At 36.9% G+C, this 22,579-nt stretch overlaps 2 protein-coding genes across 5 annotated transcripts; both read left to right on the forward strand.

Annotated features, from left to right (window-relative positions):
- On the forward strand, positions 1–22,559 carry LOC113563224. Of its 4 annotated transcripts, XM_026974583.1 has the most exons (5): positions 1–643; positions 11,590–11,774; positions 12,000–12,188; positions 20,125–20,134; positions 21,649–22,086. In XM_026974583.1, the coding sequence occupies exons 1-3, from the start codon at positions 539–541 to the stop codon at positions 12,127–12,129; spliced, it is 420 nt and encodes a 139-aa protein (XP_026830384.1). In that variant the 5' UTR covers positions 1–538; the 3' UTR covers positions 12,130–12,188; positions 20,125–20,134; positions 21,649–22,086. The 4 variants fall into 4 exon arrangements, with proteins under 4 accessions (XP_026830384.1, XP_026830383.1, XP_026830385.1 ...); XM_026974582.1 differs by lacking the exons at positions 20,125–20,134; positions 21,649–22,086 and adding an exon at positions 22,180–22,559; XM_026974584.1 differs by lacking the exons at positions 20,125–20,134; positions 21,649–22,086 and adding an exon at positions 19,227–19,249.
- Positions 13,991–14,296, forward strand: LOC113563225 (histone-lysine N-methyltransferase SETMAR-like; the record flags this gene model as incomplete). The annotated part of the gene is made up of 1 exon (XM_026974585.1): positions 13,991–14,296. A coding segment is annotated over one exon (306 nt), but the record flags the coding sequence as incomplete, so codon positions are not given.
- Positions 22,560–22,579: the final 20 nt, after the last annotated feature.

The following is a 22,579-nucleotide window of genomic DNA, read 5'->3' on the forward strand; positions in this document are numbered from 1 at the left end:
TAAACCCCAGCGACTCGAAAGCGTCCTCACTCTATACGAGAAGACAGTCTATGTATAAAGCCACGGCGCACACCGTGAACACACGCACATAAACTCAGTCAGCGAAGGAGAGAACGCGCGCGCACGTGTCCATCCGCTGGAGATTCGCTTCAGGTGAGCGAGGAGAGATTGACACCCCCGGCGATCAACGTTCTCCACGTCGGTGTACCTGTCGTCGCCGTTCGTAGAGGCCGTGCACTCACCCGCGAGCATCCCCAAGGGAACAACCCCGCGAGCGCAATCCTCGAGGACGAGGAGGAGGCGTTCGGTTTCGCGCCGAAGTCACCAAGTCGCAGGAGAGAGAGAAAGTGCCGACGCGCACGCTCGCTGGTACCGGCGACCCCGTCCGCGGTGACGTTCGAGAACAACCCCGCACCGCACTGCGCCCCACTGCAAGGTGAAGCGCGCGCCCCGCGCGGAAGAACTCGAGGAGAGGATTGCCCGGCGGTGACCACTGCGCGTCTCTCCCGCAGCTGTTGCACGTGTGCAAAGGACGAAGATGTCGACAACGTGCTACTGCAACCTGAAAATGATCGTCATCGTCACGATCATGGCCACGCTGTACTACCCGGCTCTCATTGACACGGCGGCGATTCGCCCCGAGGTAAGATCATTACAATGCAGTAATAACGTGGGGGTTTTCGGAAAAATAATAAAAAACACGTTTGTTAGGAATACAAGGTAATAGAAAAATGTAATTTATTCCGCCGATATATCGGGTTCGTTATGAATGGAAAGGATTATCTCTATCGGTCGCGATAAATATTATTCCCGTCTCTCTCACGAAACGATCTCGTATCGATTCGCTTATCGACTCCGTATCCAACTTGTTTGCCACTTACTTTCTCACTTACTTTGTCCGCCGCTCCTCGCGCGAGTGTCGACATAATTATTGGGTTGGCCAAAAAGTAATTGCGTTTTGTTCCGATAGATGGACATACCTGTCTTGAAATGTAACTAACTTCATTCTAAACCGCAAATTCATTATGTAGGTTAACAACTCACAGTTCAAGCCTGTTTTAGAAAAAGAAAGTACACGATTTCGTTAACAATTGTTTCTTTGCCGTCGATTTCAAAATGGAAAATCAAAAAGAACATTTTCCTCATATTTTGTTTTATTACTTCCGAAAAGGGAAAAACGCTGTGCAAGCTCATACAAAGTTATGTGATGTATATGGCGAAGATGCTTTAAAACTGCGGCAGTGTCAAAATTGGTTTACTAAATTTCGATCTGCAGATTTTAATGTGAAAGATGCACCACGCTCAGGAAGGCCAATCGAAATTGATGATGACAAAATAAAGGCACCGATCGATTCCAATCGGCGTTTAACGACACGAGAGATTGCTGAGAATCTTAACATATCGAAAGCGAGTGTTGAAAACCGTTTAAAACGACTTGGATACATTAGTAAGCTCGATATTTGGGTACCACGTGAGCTCAAAGAAATTCATCTCACTGAGCGTATTGACATCTGCGATTCTCTTTTGAAACGTGAGGAAAATGATCCATTTTTGAAACGTATAACAGGCGACAAAAAATCGATCGTCTACAACAACGTCGAACGAAAAAGATCGTGATGAACCTGCTGAAAGCACTTGAAAAGCAGATATTCACCAAAGAAAGATTATGCCGTCAGTCTGGTGGGACTTTAAAGGTATTGTGTATTTTGAGCTGCTTGCAAGGAATCAAACCATTAATTCAGACGTATACTGTCGTCAACTGGATAAATTAAACGATGCCATCAAACAGAAACTTCGAGAATTGGTGAATCGCAAAGGTGTTGTGTTTCGCCATGATAACGCTAGACCACGTACAAGTTTGGTCACTCGTGAAAAATTGTTGCAGCTTGGATGGGATGTGTTACCACATCCACCATATTCGCCAGACCTGGCACCATCAGATTACCATTCTTTTCGTTCTTTGCAAAACGCCTTGAATGGTAAAACCTTGACTGCTGATGAGGATATCAAATCGTTCTTGGAATTGTTTTTTACTGAAAAAGATAAGAACTTTTTTGAGCGCGGAATCACGAAGTTGCCTGAAAAATGGATCGTATACAACAACGTCAAACGAAAAAGATCGTGATGAACCTGCTCAAAGCACTTGAAAAGCAGATATTCACCAAAGAAAGATTATGCCGTCAGTCTGGTGGGATTTTAAAGGTATTGTGTATTTTGAGCTGCTTGCAAGGAATCAAACCATTAATTCAGACGTATACTGTCGTCAACTGGATAAATTAAATGATGCCATCAAACAGAAACTTCGAGAATTGGTGAATCGCAAAGGTGTTATGTTTCACCATGATAACGCTAGACCACGTACAAGTTTGGTCACTCGTGAAAAATTGTTGCAGCTTGGATGGGATGTGTTACCACATCCACCATATTCGCCAGACCTGGCACCATCAGATTACCATTCTTTTCGTTCTTTGCAAAACGCCTTGAATGGTAAAACCTTGACTGCTGATGAGGATATCAAATCGTTCTTGGAATTGTTTTTTACTGAAAAAGATAAGAACTTTTTTGAGCGCGGAATCATGAAGTTGCCTGAAAAATGGATCGTCTACAACAACGTCAAACGAAAAAGATCGTGATGAACCTGCTGAAAGCACTTGAAAAGCAGATATTCACCAAAGAAAGATTATGCCGTCAGTCTGGTGGGACTTTAAGGTATTGTGTATTTTGAGCTGCTTGCAAGGAATCAAACCATTAATTCAGACGTATACTGTCGTCAACTGGATAAATTAAATGATGCCATCAAACAGAAACTTCGAGAATTGGTGAATCGCAAAGGTGTTGTGTTTCGCCATGATAACGCTAGACCACGTACAAGTTTGGTCACTTGTGAAAAATTGTTGCAGCTTGGATGGGATGTGTTACCACATCCATCATATTCGCCAGACCTGGCACCATCAGATTACCATTTGTTTCGTTCTTTGCAAAACGCCTTGAATGGTAAAACCTTGACTGCTGATGAGGATATGAAATCGTTGTTGGAATTGTTGTTTGCTGAAAAAGATAAGAACTTTTTTGAGCGCGGAATCATGAAGTTGCCTGAAAAATGGATCGTCTACAACAACGTCAAACGAAAAAGATCGTGATGAACCTGCTCATAGCACTTTAAAAGCAGATATTCACCAAAGAAAGATTATGCCGTCAGTCTGGTGGGACTTTAAAGGTATTGTGTATTTTGAGCTGCTTGCAAGGAATCAAACCATTAATTCAGACGTATACTGTCGTCAACTGGATAAATTAAATGATGCCATCAAACAGAAACTTCGAGAATTGGTGAATCGCAAAGGTGTTGTGTTTCGCTATGATAACGCTAGACCACGTACAAGTTTGGTCACTCGTGAAAAATTGTTGCAGCTTGGATGGGATGTGTTACCATGATGTTACCACATCCACCATATTCGCCAGACCTGGCACCATCAGATTACCATTTGTTTCGTTCTTTGCAAAACGCCTTGAATGGTAAAACCTTGACTGCTGATGAGGATATGAAATCGTTGTTGGAATTGTTGTTTGCTGAAAAAGATAAGAACTTTTTTGAGCGCGGAATCATGAAGTTGCCTGAAAAATGGATCGTCTACAACAACGTCAAACGAAAAAGATCGTGATGAACCTGCTCATAGCACTTTAAAAGCAGATATTCACCAAAGAAAGATTATGCCGTCAGTCTGGTGGGACTTTAAAGGTATTGTGTATTTTGAGCTGCTTGCAAGGAATCAAACCATTAATTCAGACGTATACTGTCGTCAACTGGATAAATTAAATGATGCCATCAAACAGAAACGTCGAGAATTGGCGAATCGCAAAGGTGTTGCGTTTCACCATGATAACGCTAGACCACGTACAAGTTTGGTCACTCGTGAAAAATTGTTGCAGCTTGGATGGGATGTGTTACCACATCCATCATATTCGCCAGACCTGGCACCATCAGATTACCATTTGTTTCGTTCTTTGCAAAACGCCTTGAATGGTAAAACCTTGACTGCTGATGAGGATATGAAATCGTTGTTGGAATTGTTGTTTGCTGAAAAAGATAAGAACTTTTTTGAGCGCGGAATCATGAAGTTGCCTGAAAAATGGATCGTCTACAACAACGTCAAACGAAAAAGATCGTGATGAACCTGCTCATAGCACTTTAAAAGCAGATATTCACCAAAGAAAGATTATGCCGTCAGTCTGGTGGGACTTTAAAGGTATTGTGTATTTTGAGCTGCTTGCAAGGAATCAAACCATTAATTCAGACGTATACTGTCGTCAACTGGATAAATTAAATGATGCCATCAAACAGAAACTTCGAGAATTGGTGAATCGCAAAGGTGTTGTGTTTCGCTATGATAACGCTAGACCACGTACAAGTTTGGTCACTCGTGAAAAATTGTTGCAGCTTGGATGGGATGTGTTACCATGATGTTACCACATCCACCATATTCGCCAGACCTGGCACCATCAGATTACCATTTGTTTCGTTCTTTGCAAAACGCCTTGAATGGTAAAACCTTGACTGCTGATGAGGATATGAAATCGTTGTTGGAATTGTTGTTTGCTGAAAAAGATAAGAACTTTTTTGAGCGCGGAATCATGAAGTTGCCTGAAAAATGGATCGTCTACAACAACGTCAAACGAAAAAGATCGTGATGAACCTGCTCATAGCACTTTAAAAGCAGATATTCACCAAAGAAAGATTATGCCGTCAGTCTGGTGGGACTTTAAAGGTATTGTGTATTTTGAGCTGCTTGCAAGGAATCAAACCATTAATTCAGACGTATACTGTCGTCAACTGGATAAATTAAATGATGCCATCAAACAGAAACGTCGAGAATTGGCGAATCGCAAAGGTGTTGCGTTTCACCATGATAACGCTAGACCACGTACAAGTTTGGTCACTCGTGAAAAATTGTTGCAGCTTGGATGGGATGTGTTACCACATCCATCATATTCGCCAGACCTGGCACCATCAGATTACCATTTGTTTCGTTCTTTGCAAAACGCCTTGAATGGTAAAACCTTGACTGCTGATGAGGATATGAAATCGTTGTTGGAATTGTTGTTTGCTGAAAAAGATAAGAACTTTTTTGAGCGCGGAATCATGAAGTTGCCTGAAAAATGGATCGTCTACAACAACGTCAAACGAAAAAGATCGTGATGAACCTGCTGAAAGCACTTGAAAAGCAGATATTCACCAAAGAAAGATTATGCCGTCAGTCTGGTGGGACTTTAAGGTATTGTGTATTTTGAGCTGCTTGCAAGGAATCAAACCATTAATTCAGACGTATACTGTCGTCAACTGGATAAATTAAACGATGCCATCAAACAGAAACTTCGAGAATTGGTGAATCGCAAAGGTGTTGTGTTTCGCCATGATAACGCTAGACCACGTACAAGTTTGGTCACTTGTGAAAAATTGTTGCAGCTTGGATGGGATGTGTTACCACATCCATCATATTCGCCAGACCTGGCACCATCAGATTACCATTTGTTTCGTTCTTTGCAAAACGCCTTGAATGGTAAAACCTTGACTGCTGATGAGGATATGAAATCGTTGTTGGAATTGTTTTTTACTGAAAAAGATAAGAACTTTTTTGAGCGCGGAATCATGAAGTTGCTTGAAAAATGGATCGTCTACAACAACGTCAAATGAAAAAGATCGTGATGAACCTGCTGAAAGCACTTGAAAAGCAGATATTCACCAAAGAAAGATTATGCTGTCAGTCTGGTGGGATTTTAAAGGTATTGTGTATTTTGAGCTGCTTGCAAGGAATCAAACCATTAATTCAGACGTATACTGTCGTCAACTGGATAAATTAAATGATGCCATCAAACAGAAACTTCGAGAATTGGTGAATCGCAAAGGTGTTGTGTTTCGCCATGATAACGCTAGACCACGTACAAGTTTGGTCACTCGTGAAAAATTGTTGCAGCTTGGATGGGATGCGTTACCACATCCACCATGTTCGCCAGACCTGGCACCATCAGATTACCATTCGTTTCGTTCTTTGCAAAACGCCTTGAGTGGTAAAACCTTGACTGCTGATGAGGATATGAAATCGTTGTTGGAATTGTTTTTTGCTGAAAAAGATAAGAACTTTTTTGAGCGCGGAATCATGAAGTTGCCTGAAAAATGGCAAAAGATAATCAAACAAAATGGACAATATATTGTTTAATAAAGTTTTTGTTTCCCATGAAAAATTCGCCTTTTATTTATATAAAAAAAACGCAATTACTTTTTGGCCAACCCAATATTATCGCTAAGATACCCCTAAAATGATTCGCGAGAGAGAAATTCGGAGCCTACGGGAACGACGGAATCGTCACCGGTGGAGCGAAATCCGCGCGGTTGTCGAAACGGAGGCCATCGGAAGTCTGCGGTCACGGTTTCTCGCGTCGCCGCACAAAACGAATTCCTTGTTAACGAGGATCGCGCATCCTCTCCTCGGGAACCGTCGAACTGTGACTTCTCTTCATGGTTCTGTCGTGCGTGCGTATCATCACGTACATACTCCTCGGATGTGTGTCGCGAATAGTGCACGCGCGACGAATGCGGGCGACATGCGCGTCACGCGAGGCGAACGCGATTGGCGCATTTCTTTTCTTCTTTTCTCGAGGCTCCCCTCGAAATATCGCGCTCAAAACGAAAGAAGAAGTCGACTATCGCTCGCATCGGTTGCATTACACATTACAGCCATTGAAAAACGCAACTTTGCAGAGAAGATCGGATGGGAAGGCTACGCGAATTCATCGGTAAGTTTTGGCGGAGAGGAGGAGCTTATCTCTAGATCTTTTAAGCTTAATCTACAATGTGCTCTTTGTTTCCTGTTTTTTGCTCTTTATCTCTTGCTTCTGTGCCTTTCCACGCACTGTTTTATCGACAATTATGTTTCTTGTTATCTGTTTCGTGTCTCTTTCGGTGCTCGTTAATTTTTATCTTGTGTGACAAAGAACATACAAATATTGCGTTACACGACAGAATTTGTTGACAATGTTAGCAAAGTATATAAACTAAAAATAAAATGTCGGATAAAGAAAATGAAGTAATTCTGGTAAATGAAGCTTATTCCCAGCAAACACAAAGTAACAGTAATATACATGTTAGTTATAATTCCCCATTATTATAACTAACAGGTATATTACTGTTACTTCGTGTTTGCTGGGTTTTGATGAATTGCTTGTCCGGACTAACCTTTGGTCTGTTTGTTTTCGCTGTACTTCTGAACTAGTACAATAAGTTCTATTCTGTTCTATTCTTGAATTATATTTAAGACCGTCTTAATTGTATCTTCAGATATTCCATAACCAATGAAATGATCTATATAGCATCTGCATATAAACTTAAGACGGTCTTAAATATAAGATTCGACTATGAATACTAGTGATGGATTCAAGACAAGATCAAAAAATACTACATCTTGATTTTGATATTCAATTTCTTATCTTGATTCTTGCAAAATTCTTAATATTTTTGTAATATTTATAAATATTAATTTACAACCGATTTTATTAAAAGTTTTAAAATATGTTTACAAGAAGCATCAAAAAAAATAATTTCGACAAAAAAATATTGACACACACAAAAAGAAATTTAAAAATTTCATGAAATGTCATTATTAAAATATAAAATATTGTATTGCTGGTAAAAGTAGATATGAATATCAAATATTAAATATACTTATATAAAAATATACATTTTATTGGCCACACTATAAAATAATTGATTAAATTATAAATTTGGACTGTATAAGCTGTACATTTGTTAAAGAAATTAATGCTCAACTTCATAATTTTAATATTAACATATTTTTTATATAGATTATGTTGAAAATAACTAAAACTTTTTAGATTAGATTATATTTCTAAAATTATAGACTTAATTAAAAAGTAACAAGTAAACTCATATTACTTTTTAATTAAGTCTATAATTTTAGAAATATAATCTAATCTAAAAAGTTTTAGTTATTTTTCAACATAATCTATATAAAAAATATGTTAAATTACTTCTTTCAAAATCTTCAATGATATTTTGTTAATTGTATATTCCAGGTTAATTGTATGTTTAAAATTAAAAATGAATCGGATTAGATTTAATTTTAGTTGTCAAGAATCTCGATTGCATTTCTTGATTTTGAAGTATAAATCTTGTCTTATCTCGCTTTTATCAAGTGCAAAAAATTGATATTCTTGTCTTGAAAATTCAAGACAAGACAAGATATTGAAATTCTTGTCTTATCATCCATCACTAATGAATACTGGCCTATGCTCTTTGTCACTCAAGATAAAAGTTGACAAAGAAAGAGACCGGAAAGAGACACGAAACACGTAAAAAGAAACATGATTATCGGTAAAATAATGGGGAAGCAAAAAGGCAAGAGGCAAAGAGTAGAAAACAGGAAGCAAAGAGCACATTGTAGATTAGGCTTTACTTCAGAGTAAACGAAATATCGTTTAGCTTCTAAATATTTTACTAGTTTCATTTATAAATCGAGTCATACGACATTATCAAGCAATACCTTTCTATCATCTAAGAACATCGTCATTCGGTGGCTTAGGAAGTAGATCCCAGTAGTGTAATTCTGTCACTCCCCGAAAACTATCGATAATGATCCAAGTAGCACAAAAATCCAAAAGACATCGCAAAGACGTCCTTTAGATATATTTTAATAAAAGATATCTAAAGGACGTCTTTGCGATGTCTTTTGAATACTAGTGATGGATTCAAGACAAGATCAAAAATTACTACATCTTGATTTTGATATTCAATTTCTTATCTTGATTCTTGCAAGATTCTTGATATTTTTATAATATTTATAGATATAAATTTACAACCGATTTTATTAAAAGTTTTAAAATATGTTTACAAGAAGCATCAAAAAAAATAATTTCGACAAAAAAATATTGACACACACAAAAAGAAATTTAAAAATTTCATGAAATGTCATTATTAAAATATAAAATATTGTATTGCTGGTAAAAGTAGATATGAATATCAAATATTAAATATACTTATATAAAAATACACATTTTATTGGCCACACTATAAAATAATTGATTAAATTATAAATTTGGACTGTATAAGCTGAGCTTTTAATAAAAGATATCTAAAGGACGTCTTTGCGATGTCTTTTGAATACTAGTGATGGATTCAAGACAAGATCAAAAATTACTACATCTTGATTTTGATATTCAATTTCTTATCTTGATTCTTGCAAGATTCTTGATATTTTTATAATATTTATAGATATAAATTTACAACCGATTTTATTAAAAGTTTTAAAATATGTTTACAAGAAGCATCAAAAAAAATAATTTCGACAAAAAAATATTGACACACACAAAAAGAAATTTAAAAATTTCATGAAATGTCATTATTAAAATATAAAATATTGTATTGCTGGTAAAAGTAGATATGAATATCAAATATTAAATATACTTATATAAAAATACACATTTTATTGGCCACACTATAAAATAATTGATTAAATTATAAATTTGGACTGTATAAGCTGAGCTTTTAATAAAAGATATCTAAAGGACGTCTTTGCGATGTCTTTTGAATACTAGTGATGGATTCAAGACAAGATCAAAAATTACTACATCTTGATTTTGATATTCAATTTCTTATCTTGATTCTTGCAAGATTCTTAATATTTTTGTAATATTTATAAATATTAATTTACAACCGGTTTTATTAAAAGTTTTAAAATATGTTTACAAGAAGCATCAAAAAAAATAATTTCGACAAAAAAATATTGACACACACAAAAAGAAATTTTAAAAATTTCATGAAATGTCATTATTAAAATATAAAATATTGTATTGCTGGTAAAAGTAGATATGAATATCAAATATTAAATATACTTATATAAAAATACACATTTTATTGGCCACACTATAAAATAATTGATTAAATTATAAATTTGGACTGTATAAGCTGAGCTTTTAATAAAAGATATCTAAAGGACGTCTTTGCGATGTCTTTTGAATACTAGTGATGGATTCAAGACAAGATCAAAAATTACTACATCTTGATTTTGATATTCAATTTCTTATCTTGATTCTTGCAAGATTCTTAATATTTTTGTAATATTTATAAATATTAATTTACAACCGGTTTTATTAAAAGTTTTAAAATATGTTTACAAGAAGCATCAAAAAAAATAATTTCGACAAAAAAATATTGACACACACAAAAAGAAATTTTAAAAATTTCATGAAATGTCATTATTAAAATATAAAATATTGTATTGCTGGTAAAAGTAGATATGAATATCAAATATTAAATATACTTATATAAAAATATACATTTTATTGGCCACACTATAAAATAATTGATTAAATTATAAATTTGGACTGTATAAGCTGAGCTTTTAATAAAAGATATCTAAAGGACGTCTTTGCGATGTCTTTTGGCTTTTGTGCTACTTGGATCATTATCGATAGTTTTCGGTATTGTTAACTAGCGATAGCCAATGGCAAGGACGATCTTAGAGAAAAGTGTGGCTCTTATAGGTTTTCAGTAGTTAATGATACCGAAAAGTATCAATAACAAGTTACAAAATCGCGCTACAGACTAGATGATGCAATCAAGACTTTACGATTCTCATGGATGCAGCTATGAAAATGGCAAATAACAAACATAAACGAATAGTCATCAATAAGTCGTGTAAAAAATTTATAGTTTCGTTTTCATAGTTTCTACAAGTTTCATCTTGATCGATCGACTGCATTGATTTGGAGAGCTTCCGACAGTTTCGACGTGCGCAACGCAATTCGAAACAAAGTTTCTACGCCTTATTTATTAGGGTGAATAACAAATTTGACGAAGAAAGATTTTAGGTGGCACGGTATCCGGACGGTATCAATCGGTTTCGCTTGACATAAGAGGCTATCAAGTTCGCCAGTTTGAAGATCAAGTCAGTCGACTCCATTTATATTTGCATTATTTATCCTCCAAGGTGGTTAATGTCATTGGATGCATTCAGCAGAAAAAGCAGATCAGTCAGCATTCAGTGATTCTTTAATACAATTCATTAGTGTTCTTGCTTGTAGATCTTCGCTGGACCTAACTGCAGAAACCAATCACAATGAAGAATCGCTGAGCGCTTGTTGATCTGCTTTTCTGCTGAACTCAGCCATTGTTAATCACGCTCTGTTTTTCTTCATCTGTCTCTCCCTCTTGCAATTGCGTCTGGCGATGTCGCCGAATGTGCGAAAAACTTGGCGATAATGGCACTTTTCATGGAAGACTTATCAGAAAAGATGAAAACAGAAATTTTCCATGATAATTGCATGCTTGGGAAAACCTGAATGCCCTGTTTGTTACATAGAAATTCATACAGGAGATCATGGCTTCAACGATTAACTTGTTTGGTGATCCTTGAAGGTTGCGGACGTGCTTTCTGGTAGTCTTAATTGATATAATAAGAGTCATTTTCTGTCAAAAATGACTTTGTCATAAATAATAAAGGACTGCTCTTGATTAAACTTCTGGCGACTTAGAGGAATTATTTGGTTTTGATTATTAACTATGACACATGCTCATTGCAGAAGCTTAGCGAGCAGGAACAACGCAACTTTGCACTGCTGCAGAGTCAAAGGAGCATGAGGATCCGACGTTCCATAGAGAGCATGGAGGAGGAAAAGATACCGAAACGGAATTGCTACAACTCGGCCTGCGGCTGGGCGGTTTACGACCCTGTCACGCGCAACATCGAGTACTTCATGAAAAATGCGTGAGTAGTCTATATCTTCATATAAATACATTTCTTTTCATTCATAATAATACTTATATTCCATTACTCGTTTCCCAACTTTTGCGTTCTCACAAGGAGGAGGTAGAATCATGAGTTGAAGGAAACGAATCGCCAATGTGCTAGGTCGAGACTTAAATTAATCGGGAGCTTATTCAGTCACGGTCATGTCTGCCTGACCTGCCTATCGCATTTGTATCTGTTCAGTTGCACGTGTCCTGACGAGAGCTACAAGTGCGTGCGCACCGGTGATGACCTATCCGCAAGTGCGTACGTGTACCGCTGCCGCCAGAACACGACGGCGGACGACATCGAGTCACCCGAAGACGCCAACTGAGGCAAGGCCGACGTCGTCGTCACGGAACTCGTCGACATGCCAGCGCGGCCATAGTATAAGTATGTAGCATGGGCACTTTGTCAATTTGGGTTGATTTTGCGGCGATCTCTGCGCATCGCCAAATGTTTGGGAGCGACCCATTGATGAGATAATTTTATATGTATAGTAATGTATTGGGTCGTCCGGAAAGTTCGTGCCGATTTTTAATAGATGGCGTTGGAACATGTCTGAATATATCAATGTTATTGAAAACATACGATGTATATACATATGCTTAAAGGTGACATTTCAACGCATCTTTAGGAAAAAAGTTGTTTCAGATAAATTGATTCGTGTCAGTTTTGTACTCTTTTGAAGATGGAAGAAAACAAAGAACATTTTAGACACTCGATGCTTTTCTATTACCGGAAAGGCAAAAATGCCTCACAAGCAACAAATTCGATATGTTCTGTTTACGGAGAAGGCGCTTTAGCTGAAAGAACCGTACGTAAGTGGTTCGCTAAGTTTAGAGCTGGTGATTTTAACCTTAAAGACCAAGAACGCTCGGGCAGACCCTCTACTACTGATGATAACCAACTCAAGACACTGATCGCGAATAACCCGCGCTACACGACACGTGAATTAGCAGAGATACTGAAAATATCGAAAACCACTGTCCACGATCATGTAGCGAAGCTTGGTTACGTAAGTCGCTATGATGTATGGGTTCCGCATAATTTGGCCGAAAAAAATTTAATGGATCGCATTTCCATCTGCGACTCGCTGTACAAGCGCAACGAAAACGTACCGTTTTTGAAGCAATTAGTGACGGGTGACGAAAAATGGATCATTTACAACAATGTAGAACGAAAAAGATCCTGGGGTAAGCGAAATGAACCAGCATTAACCACTCCGAAAGCCGACCTTCATCCAAAAAAAGTCATGCTCTGTGTCTGGTGGGATTGGAAAGGAATCCTATATTATGAGCTCCTACCTCACAACCAAACGACAAATGCAGATAAGTACTGCTCGCAACTGGACGAATTAAAGACAGCGATTCAGGAAAAACGTCCAGAATTAGCTAATAGGAAGGGCGTCGTGTTCCATCAGGACAATGCCAGACCTCATGTTTCTTTGACTACCCGACAAAAATTGTTGGAGTTTGGCTGGGATGTGCCACCTCACAAACCGTATTCACCAGACATTGCACCTTCAGACTTTCACTTATTTAGGTCTGTGCAAAATTCTCTTAGCGGCAAGAACTTCAACTCTTTGATCGACATAAAAAACCACCTTGAGGAGTTTTTCGCCGAGAAACCTAAGAAGTTCTGGGAGAATGAAATCTTCCAGTTGCGTGAAAGATGGACAAAGGTTGTGAAACAAACCGGTGCATACATAAGACAATAAATATTTATCGACATAAAAAAATGTTGCCTTTGAATTTTCCTTCAAAATCGGCACGAACTTTCCGGACGACCCAATATATTGGGTTGTCCGGAAAGTTCGTGCCGATTTTTAATAGATGGCGTTGGAGCATGTCTGAATATATCAATGTTATTGAAAACATACGATGTATATACATATGCTTAAAGGTGACATTTCAACGCATCTTTAGGAAAAAAGTTGTTTCAGATAAATTGATTCGTGTCAGTTTTGTACTCTTTTGAAGATGGAAGAAAACAAAGAACATTTTAGACACTCGATGCTTTTCTATTACCGGAAAGGCAAAAATGCCTCACAAGCAACAAATTCGATATGTTCTGTTTACGGAGAAGGCGCTTTAGCTGAAAGAACCGTACGTAAGTGGTTCGCTAAGTTTAGAGCTGGTGATTTTAACCTTAAAGACCAAGAACGTTCGGGCAGACCCTCTACTACTGATGATGACCAACTGAAGACACTGATCGAGAATAACCCGCGCTACACGACACGTGAATTAGCAGAGATACTGAAAATATCGAAAACCACTGTCCACGATCATGTAGCGAAGCTTGGTTACGTAAGTCGCTATGATGTATGGGTTCCGCATAATTTGGCCGAAAAAAATTTAATGGATCGCATTTCCATCTGCGACTCGCTGTACAAGCGCAACGAAAACGTACCGTTTTTGAAGCAATTAGTGACGGGTGACGAAAAATGGATCATTTACAACAATGTAGAACGAAAAAGATCCTGGGGTAAGCGAAATGAACCAGCATTAACCACTCCGAAAGCCGACCTTCATCCAAAAAAAGTCATGCTCTGTGTCTGGTGGGATTGGAAAGGAATCCTATATTATGAGCTCCTACCTCACAACCAAACGACAAATGCAGATAAGTACTGCTCGCAACTGGACGAATTAAAGACAGCGATTCAGGAAAAACGTCCAGAATTAGCTAATAGGAAGGGCGTCGTGTTCCATCAGGACAATGCCAGACCTCGTGTTTCTTTGACTACCCGACAAAAATTGTTGGAGTTTGGCTGGGATGTGCCACCTCACCCACCGTATTCACCAGACATTGCACCTTCAGACTTTCACTTATTTAGGTCTTTGCAAAATTCTCTTAGCGGCAAGAACTTCGACTCTTTGATCGACATAAAAAACCACCTTGAGGAGTTTTTCGCCGAGAAACCTAAGAAGTTCTGGGAGAATGAAATCTTCCAGTTGCGTGAAAGATGGACAAAGGTTGTGAAACAAACCGGTGCATACATAAGACAATAAATATTTATCGACATAAAAAAATGTTGCCTTTGAATTTTCCTTCAAAATCGGCACGAACTTTCCGGACGACCCGATAAAATCGGTGAGCATGTGACTTTGTCATCGAATCAAGCGCTGGGTGGGCTACCAAACACATGGCGGATTATCGCGTAATCGAGAATGAAAACCCAAAGGGCCGACGGAGACTATGCTGTGAGCGCGACCACGTCCGTCGCGAACCGCGGCTCCTCTTTGGCGTTTTCGTTGCCGCACCCGCTTTGCCGCGCGCTTCCGCCCGAGAAAGCGAGATCCTACGTCTGATTCCGCTACGCGCAAGGATCGCGATACAAAGCGCTCGATCGATCTGAATTAGAGTGGCGCCGGTTCTAAAGCCTTAGAATCGTCTCCGAGCTAACTGTTATACAAACGGAGCGCTATTTGTGACTTCTGATGGCGCGACGTAACGTTATCTCCGCTCATCTTCGTCCCCTGTTGCCTCTGACAATGTTATTGCGACGTACTTGAAATTTCACTTGCCCATGTGTATCTCGAATTTGTTAATTTGTTTCTCGTGATTCGGAAGCTCCATGCGGCCTACTATATCGCATTGGTGCCAAATGTAACTTTCTATCCGGACCTCGTACAATCCTCATGTTAGACTTGGTGCGAAGCGCCAAATTCAGCTTTTAGCGCTGCATTTGGGCGCAGAGCGTAGAATCACGGACTTTTAATGACATGGAAAACGCACACTTCCACATATTTCTTTATCTTTTGTACTTAACGAAGGAGAGTCTCATTACGAAATCCAATATAATTAAATATCTTCTTTTTCTCTCCCTTCTTTTCGTATAATAATATATATACTATTAAAATAATTTTAATTAATAATAATTAATGATAATGATAAGAATAATGAGTTATTTAGAACGTAAAGTTATATTATAATCATTCACTTATCCGTTACTTAATAATCATGTGAGTAGAATTGCGGGAAATAAATGATTCTTCTGATTTGGTAATTGCATGCCTTTATTTATCGGTGCTAACAAAATTAAATGCACACCGGACTCGTGTTCGCCAAAGAGACGAGAACAGAACAAAAACGCCTAAGCATCGCGCTACTCGCATCGCCGCCTCTTATCGATAATCGCGCGTATATATATATATATATATATGTATGTATGGCCTGGGGTAGTTTTCGGGACATTTTTATACAACCTGATTTTATTACTCTATGTTATGCAGAGCATTAATATAAACTCTGTGGTATCTGTTTTTTCTTGTTATACGCTCTATTTTTTTTGGCCAATTTAATTATGTATGGGTGGGCAGTTTCCAGGACCTTTCATTTAGTTTGTATAAATTCGCTTACTATTAATACAAATATGTTTAAGAAAGAGAAACTAATAATTCTAAGTCTAAAAACTTGTTTAAACAACTTGTTTTCAGTACAAAAAACAGTTTAGTAATCAAATTGCTTGAAATGTTCATGATACCTGATAGTCAGACGCCACAATTAGCCGTTACAGATAAATATAATGAATAGGTGAAATAAGCGTTGTTATATAGATTACCGAACATCAATTTTGACATTATTTATATAATTAATTGACTTCATATCATGATGAGCGGTTAGAACGTAGTATTGTGTATGATTTTCATTAAGTCCTCACAACTACCATATAATATACAATGGTAACGTCCGGGACATTCATATGATTTGTATATTTAATACTAAAGAACTCAGTCTATTATGAACAGTTCACAATTAGTTCAATAAACTGCTCCGTCTAATGAAAATATCATCATTGAGATTCCTATCTCCTACATAAAATACATTATCTTCTTTTATATACTCCCAAATAATAATTAACATATGAGTACTAGTACGTAGTAGTCATGAAGTTAACACTTTGCTGGCACGTATACGTGATTTCGCTCTCCAGTGCTTATCGCACATAGCGGTTTACAGCTTTGGTCCTACTGTTCTGGCAAATATAAGTATGAGTGAATACGACGCACTCACAAAACTTTATTGAAATCAGTGATTAGAGACTGTTGAGACTTTCTCTTGTAAGATTAATTTAACGTATTTATAAGTTAACATATTAATTTAACGTATTGTTATAGATGCCCCCCTCAGAACCATACAACTTTTGTCTGAAACATTTTTGTCTGCCGTTCTCAGTTTTCGAGATATTTGGCTAGTACGGGGGGTCTGGGACACCCTGTATATACATTGATACATATTAATTTCTTAATTGTGTTAACATGTGCTGGAAAGGATTATACAAATGAGTTTATATGTAACAATATAAAGGCACTTTCCAGGACTTAAATATTTAACTTTGAATATATTAAATAAGAAATATATATATAAACCTTATTTATATTTATCAGAACCGTTACTAAAGATCCTTGTTGTGAAGTATATACTGTGACTCATAATATATATACATTGATACATATTAATTTCTTAATTGTGTTAACATGTGCTGGAAAGGATTATACAAATGAGTTTATATGTAACAATATAAAGGCACTTTCCAGGACTTAAATATTTAACTTTGAATATATTAAATAAGAAATATATATATAAACCTTATATTAATCAAAACCGTTAGTAAAACTCCTTGTTGAGAAATATATACTGTGACTCATAATATATATACATTGATACATATTAATTTCTTAATTTTTAACATGTCCTGGAAAGGATTATACAAATGAGTTTATATGTAACAATATAAAGGCACTTTCCAGGACTTAAATATTTAACTTTGAATATATTAAATAAGAAATATATATATAAACCTTATATTAATCAAAATCGTTAGTAAAACTCTTTGTTGAGAAATATATACTGTGACTCATAATATATATACTCATAATATACATTGATACATATTCTTAATTTTGCCAACATGTCCTGGAAAGAGCCATTATACAAATGAGTTTATATATAAACAATATATATCACAAGGTACATTTCGGGACAATTCTGTTTTATGTCCAAAGGCAGTTTTCAGGACGTCCTGAAAACTATCATTAGATAAATAATTTTTTTCGGGGCAGTCCTGAAAACCAACAAAAGTCCTGGAAACTGCCTTTGCGTCGTACAAAGTGTCCCGATAACTACCTCAGGACCATACATATATATACAGGGTGTCCCGGGTTTTAACCGACAAACTGCGGGAGCATATTCTACTAGTGGAAATAAGAAAAAATTCTTATATCGAGTTTGCTTAGAAATGCTTTATTACAAAGTTATAAACCAATACTGAAAAGAAATATGAGATAAGTAACAACGGATTTTTTCACAAAAATAAAAATTATCTACGCAATGATTTAGTGACGCATTTCAAAATGTTGTCCTTGCACATCGATACAAGCTAGACATCGACGTAGTACAGAATTTGTTACAGTACGACATTCCTGAAAATTTTGTTGCATCTCAGTAACTGAATTAGTAATTCGTTGCTTTAAATCTATCTGGTGCTCTCCTGTTAGGAAATCTACGTTGATACTCTCGTACGGCAGCTCGTGCATTTCCGTCACAGAATCCGTACACGAAATGAATATCGGTGTATTCCTCATTTGAAAACACTTTTGGCATTCTGATAGCAATTGCTAGTTCACACGACGATTGAAATCTAACAGCTACTGTTGTGAAAGTAACAATCATACTGAATCGTTTCAACATAGTGAACATGAATACATGTGAATACACATAACATAAACATCTTCGACCTTCCAAATTCTACACTATGTTCCGTTGTTACTTATCTCATATTTCTTTTCAATAATGGTTTATAACTTTGTAATAAAGCATTTCTAAGCAAACTCGATATAAGAATTTTTTCTTATTTCCACTAGTAGAATATGCTCCCGCAGTTTGTCGGTTAAAAAACCCGGGACACCCTGTATATATCGGATATACAGGGTATTTCCTCTAACTGTAGCACTTAGAATATCTCTGCTTCCTTTGATGATATGAAAAAAGTCAAAGGACGAAAATTGTTCGATTCAAAGAGACTAGTACTCTGGTAGGAAAATTATTTTTTTAATGTGACCTTTCACAAGATATCAAGGTTATGAACATTTTTGTAAATGAGATGGTATATTTTCCTTAACGAAATGATGTAGCTTGTAAAAAAACAAATTCAACCATACAGAACATGTTGACCTTCAAATGACTTTGAACCACAAAAATCACGTTTAGGAAAAGAAACTCTATTGTATGTATAACTACAAAGATATACCTTTTTTACAGATGTTCGAAACGATCACCGTTTACTTCCATACACTTTCGAATTCGATGAATAAACGATTGTTTTACGTTTTTGAGATATTCCGGAGTAATTGCGGTGCACGCACGCTGAATTCTTTCTCGCATATCTTCAGGTGTTGTTGGAATATCGCGATAAATTTCATTTTTTAGGTGTCCCCAAAGAAAAAAATCAAGAGAAGATCTGGTGATCGAGCCGGCCAAGAAATTCTTCCACCACGTCCAATCCAGCGATCAGGAAATGATTCGTTGAGTATGTTCCGTGCAAATGAAGTTTATCGCGATATCATCTCATTTAAAAAAATGTTTATGACCTTGATATCTTGTGAAAGGTCACATTAAAAAAATTTTTTTACCAGAGACTAGTCTCTTTGAATCGAACAATTTTCGTCCTTTGACTTTTTTCATATCATCAAAGGAAGCAGAGATATTCTAAGTGCTACAGCTAGAGGAAACACCCTGTATACAGGGTGTACCAAAAGTCTGGAAACGGTCGAATATTTCATAAACTATGCATTTTAGAAAGAAATGTTTCAGACAAAAGTTGTAAGATTTCAAGTAGCGCATTACATAGCAACATCAGTATGACCTTGAAGAGTGTTGTCAAGGTCATGTGAAGGTCAACTTTGTTTTCTTAAATGGAACCGCCTATAAAATGTTGCATATTTGGATTCTACGGGAAAAAACGAGTAAATTTTATCTGAAACATTTGTTTGAAAAATGCTTCTATCAAAAGTTATACGCATTTAAACCTTAAAGTAGAATGCATTGCAAGTAATGATAAATTAATTAAAAGACTTTATCGTTTTGTTCTTTTACTTTATTAAATGTTCGAACTGGTGTCCATTAACATCTAAACACTTATTAAGTCTTCTTACGAAACTTTGCTCTAAGTAACATTTCTGGGGTCACGCTAACGCAAGCTTCACGTATTCTACGTTCGAGTCATGATTTTCGAACTTGATAAGCAGCATGAAAACCAGCTCAAAACTAACTAAATGCATAAATTTGTATTTACATTTTCTAATGTGTAAGTTTATGTTTCTTTCAGTTAACATCGAGTACGTACTCCAAGGCCATTAGCTAGCGCTATATATATATATATCCAAATACGATTCGATGCTTACATGTTGCAGACCGCAACCTGCTTCGCTCGCAATTTTTTTAGCTCATTTCCGTGCGATAAAAGGTCACGGATAAGATGCGATATATATATATCGTGGCTCTCGCACAACAGTCGATGTAATTGCTAAAAGCATCTTATCCGTGACCTTTTATCGCACGGAAATGAGCTAAAAAATTGCGAGCGAAGCAGGTTGCGATCTGCAACATGTAAGCATCGAATCGTAATTGGGCCGGAGAGCTTCAACGGCGGCGAAAGGAAATGCAAATCAGTCGTATATCCCACGTTGAGTTTCGCGTGTCACGTTTGAACAAAACGTAATCCTAATCTCTAATTGATGACTAGTATGATTGATATAAATATAATCCAACAATGCCCCCTCCCCTCACGAGCCATTAATTAGTACACTAAACCTAAACATCTTAGGAAACGGGAAATAGCGGGGATGATATTTATCAAAAAGCAGAACAACTCCCTAAATTTGCAGAGGGACACTGAGTGTCTACCCAGTATACAGGGTGTTTCCTAAGTAAGTGGACAAACTTAAGGAGGATATTCCTTGGCTTATTTTAAGAGGAAAAGGTCATATAAACATATGTCCTAAACTGCTTTGTTTTCCAAAAAAAGTACATCCCTGTTTTCGTTCACTTTTCGGATAGCGTGCTCCACCCCACTTTAGCTTAGCAGTTCGTCAATTTTTGAACAGGAAGTTTGCCAATCGATGGATCGGTCGAGGTACTGAAAGACCAAACCATTTATGGCCTGCAAGATCCCCAGACTTAAATCCAGTAGATTTTTTTCTATGGGGACAGCTTAAATCTTTAGTTTACGCTACACCTATTCAAAGTGAAGAAGATCTCAGAAATCGCATAATAGATGGATGTGAAAGAACACGTAACACTCCAGGTATTTTTGAGCGTGTACGTCAATCGATGGAAAGGAGAGTCGAGGCGTGTATCATGGCTGCAGGTGGACATTTTCAGCAGTTACTGTGATGTTATTATTTTTCTTTTTGGTTACTATTGTTTTTCATTTGTTTCATTTGCAACAACACAAACTGTTCTATAATAAACGAAAAGTGAACGAAAACAGTGATGTACTTTTTTTTGGAAAACAAAGCAGTTTGGGACGTATGTTCATATGACCTTTTCTTCTTAAAATAAGCCAAGGAATATCCTCCTTAAGTTTGTCTACTTACTTAGGAAACACCCTGTATATGATCAGATTCTGAAAAACATCTCGCTTCCTCCCTGATGTTAACAATTGTTGTCTTTTGCCACTCGCGTGCTTGGTCTCACCGCGACCGGTCTGCTTTGTCTCTTATTTATTTCGTGCGATTTTGTCTTTCTCAGGCAGTAAGTTGGTGAATTTTGTATCCTTGTGTATCCTAATGGTTTGTAATTGTATGGTTTGTTATTCATTATCTTATATATGTGCATTTCGTATTTTTAGATTAAGACATATAACACGTGAAAAGGATCAGGATATCAGGTCGTGGTCGAAACGTTGTGTCACTTTCGAATTAATAAACTGCCGGCGTGTTGAAGAGGAATTTGTTTGTTCGTCGTACTTTCTGGCTGATCGAAAGATTTGTTATTCTAAACTATCTCTAATTCACAAACTTCGTTTTTGGTAAAGTTTTAGTGAAATCAGCACAATATCACCAGTGCGTCTCCCAGGGAGAAATAAGCCTAGACTAATAGGAAATAGGATAAGGATTTCAGTTCGTTGTATTCGTGCGCAGTATTTCACTTAGCGTCATGTAATGTACAGGAAAAAACGTAAATTATCACTACTTTGCGATTAAATATATGATAAATGAGCGATATACTGTACGCTTATTGTCTCTAGTTTTATCACTTTTAATACAATAAAACCAAGCCACAGAAACTCTCACGACTTTTCATTGCGTGCTCGTGCATCATCTCCTCGTCTGACATTATATTTCTAAAAAACAGCCCGTCCGAATTATTTTATTTTCAGGAAAACGGCGTTATGAGCGCGAAGAAATGGGACTATCTTGCTGATGGGCAAGGAGAACAACAGTCTTTTGTTATTAATAGTTTATTAATATTTATAGTAATGAGTTGTGCAAAATATATCAACATTAAATTATTATTCCAAGTAGTAAAACTGCCTGTACATTTATTTTTGATACACTTACTTTTAAAATTTAGCAATTTTCTCGTAAAATACAATAACAGTTGTCGGAGTGGAACAGACACCGGAAAGACCATCATGTATCGCCACGGTTTCTCTATTTCTGCTTTCTTTCTTGCGCACTCTCGTTTCTATGTCTGTCTCCTCTCTTCTTACTACACTATCTCTTACTTTGCTTATGAAGAAATGCTTCAATAAATATACAACCACAGTATTATATCGG

Source organism: Ooceraea biroi, chromosome 13, assembly GCF_003672135.1.
Source record: "Ooceraea biroi isolate clonal line C1 chromosome 13, Obir_v5.4, whole genome shotgun sequence".
Lineage (NCBI taxonomy): Eukaryota > Metazoa > Arthropoda > Insecta > Hymenoptera > Formicidae > Ooceraea > Ooceraea biroi.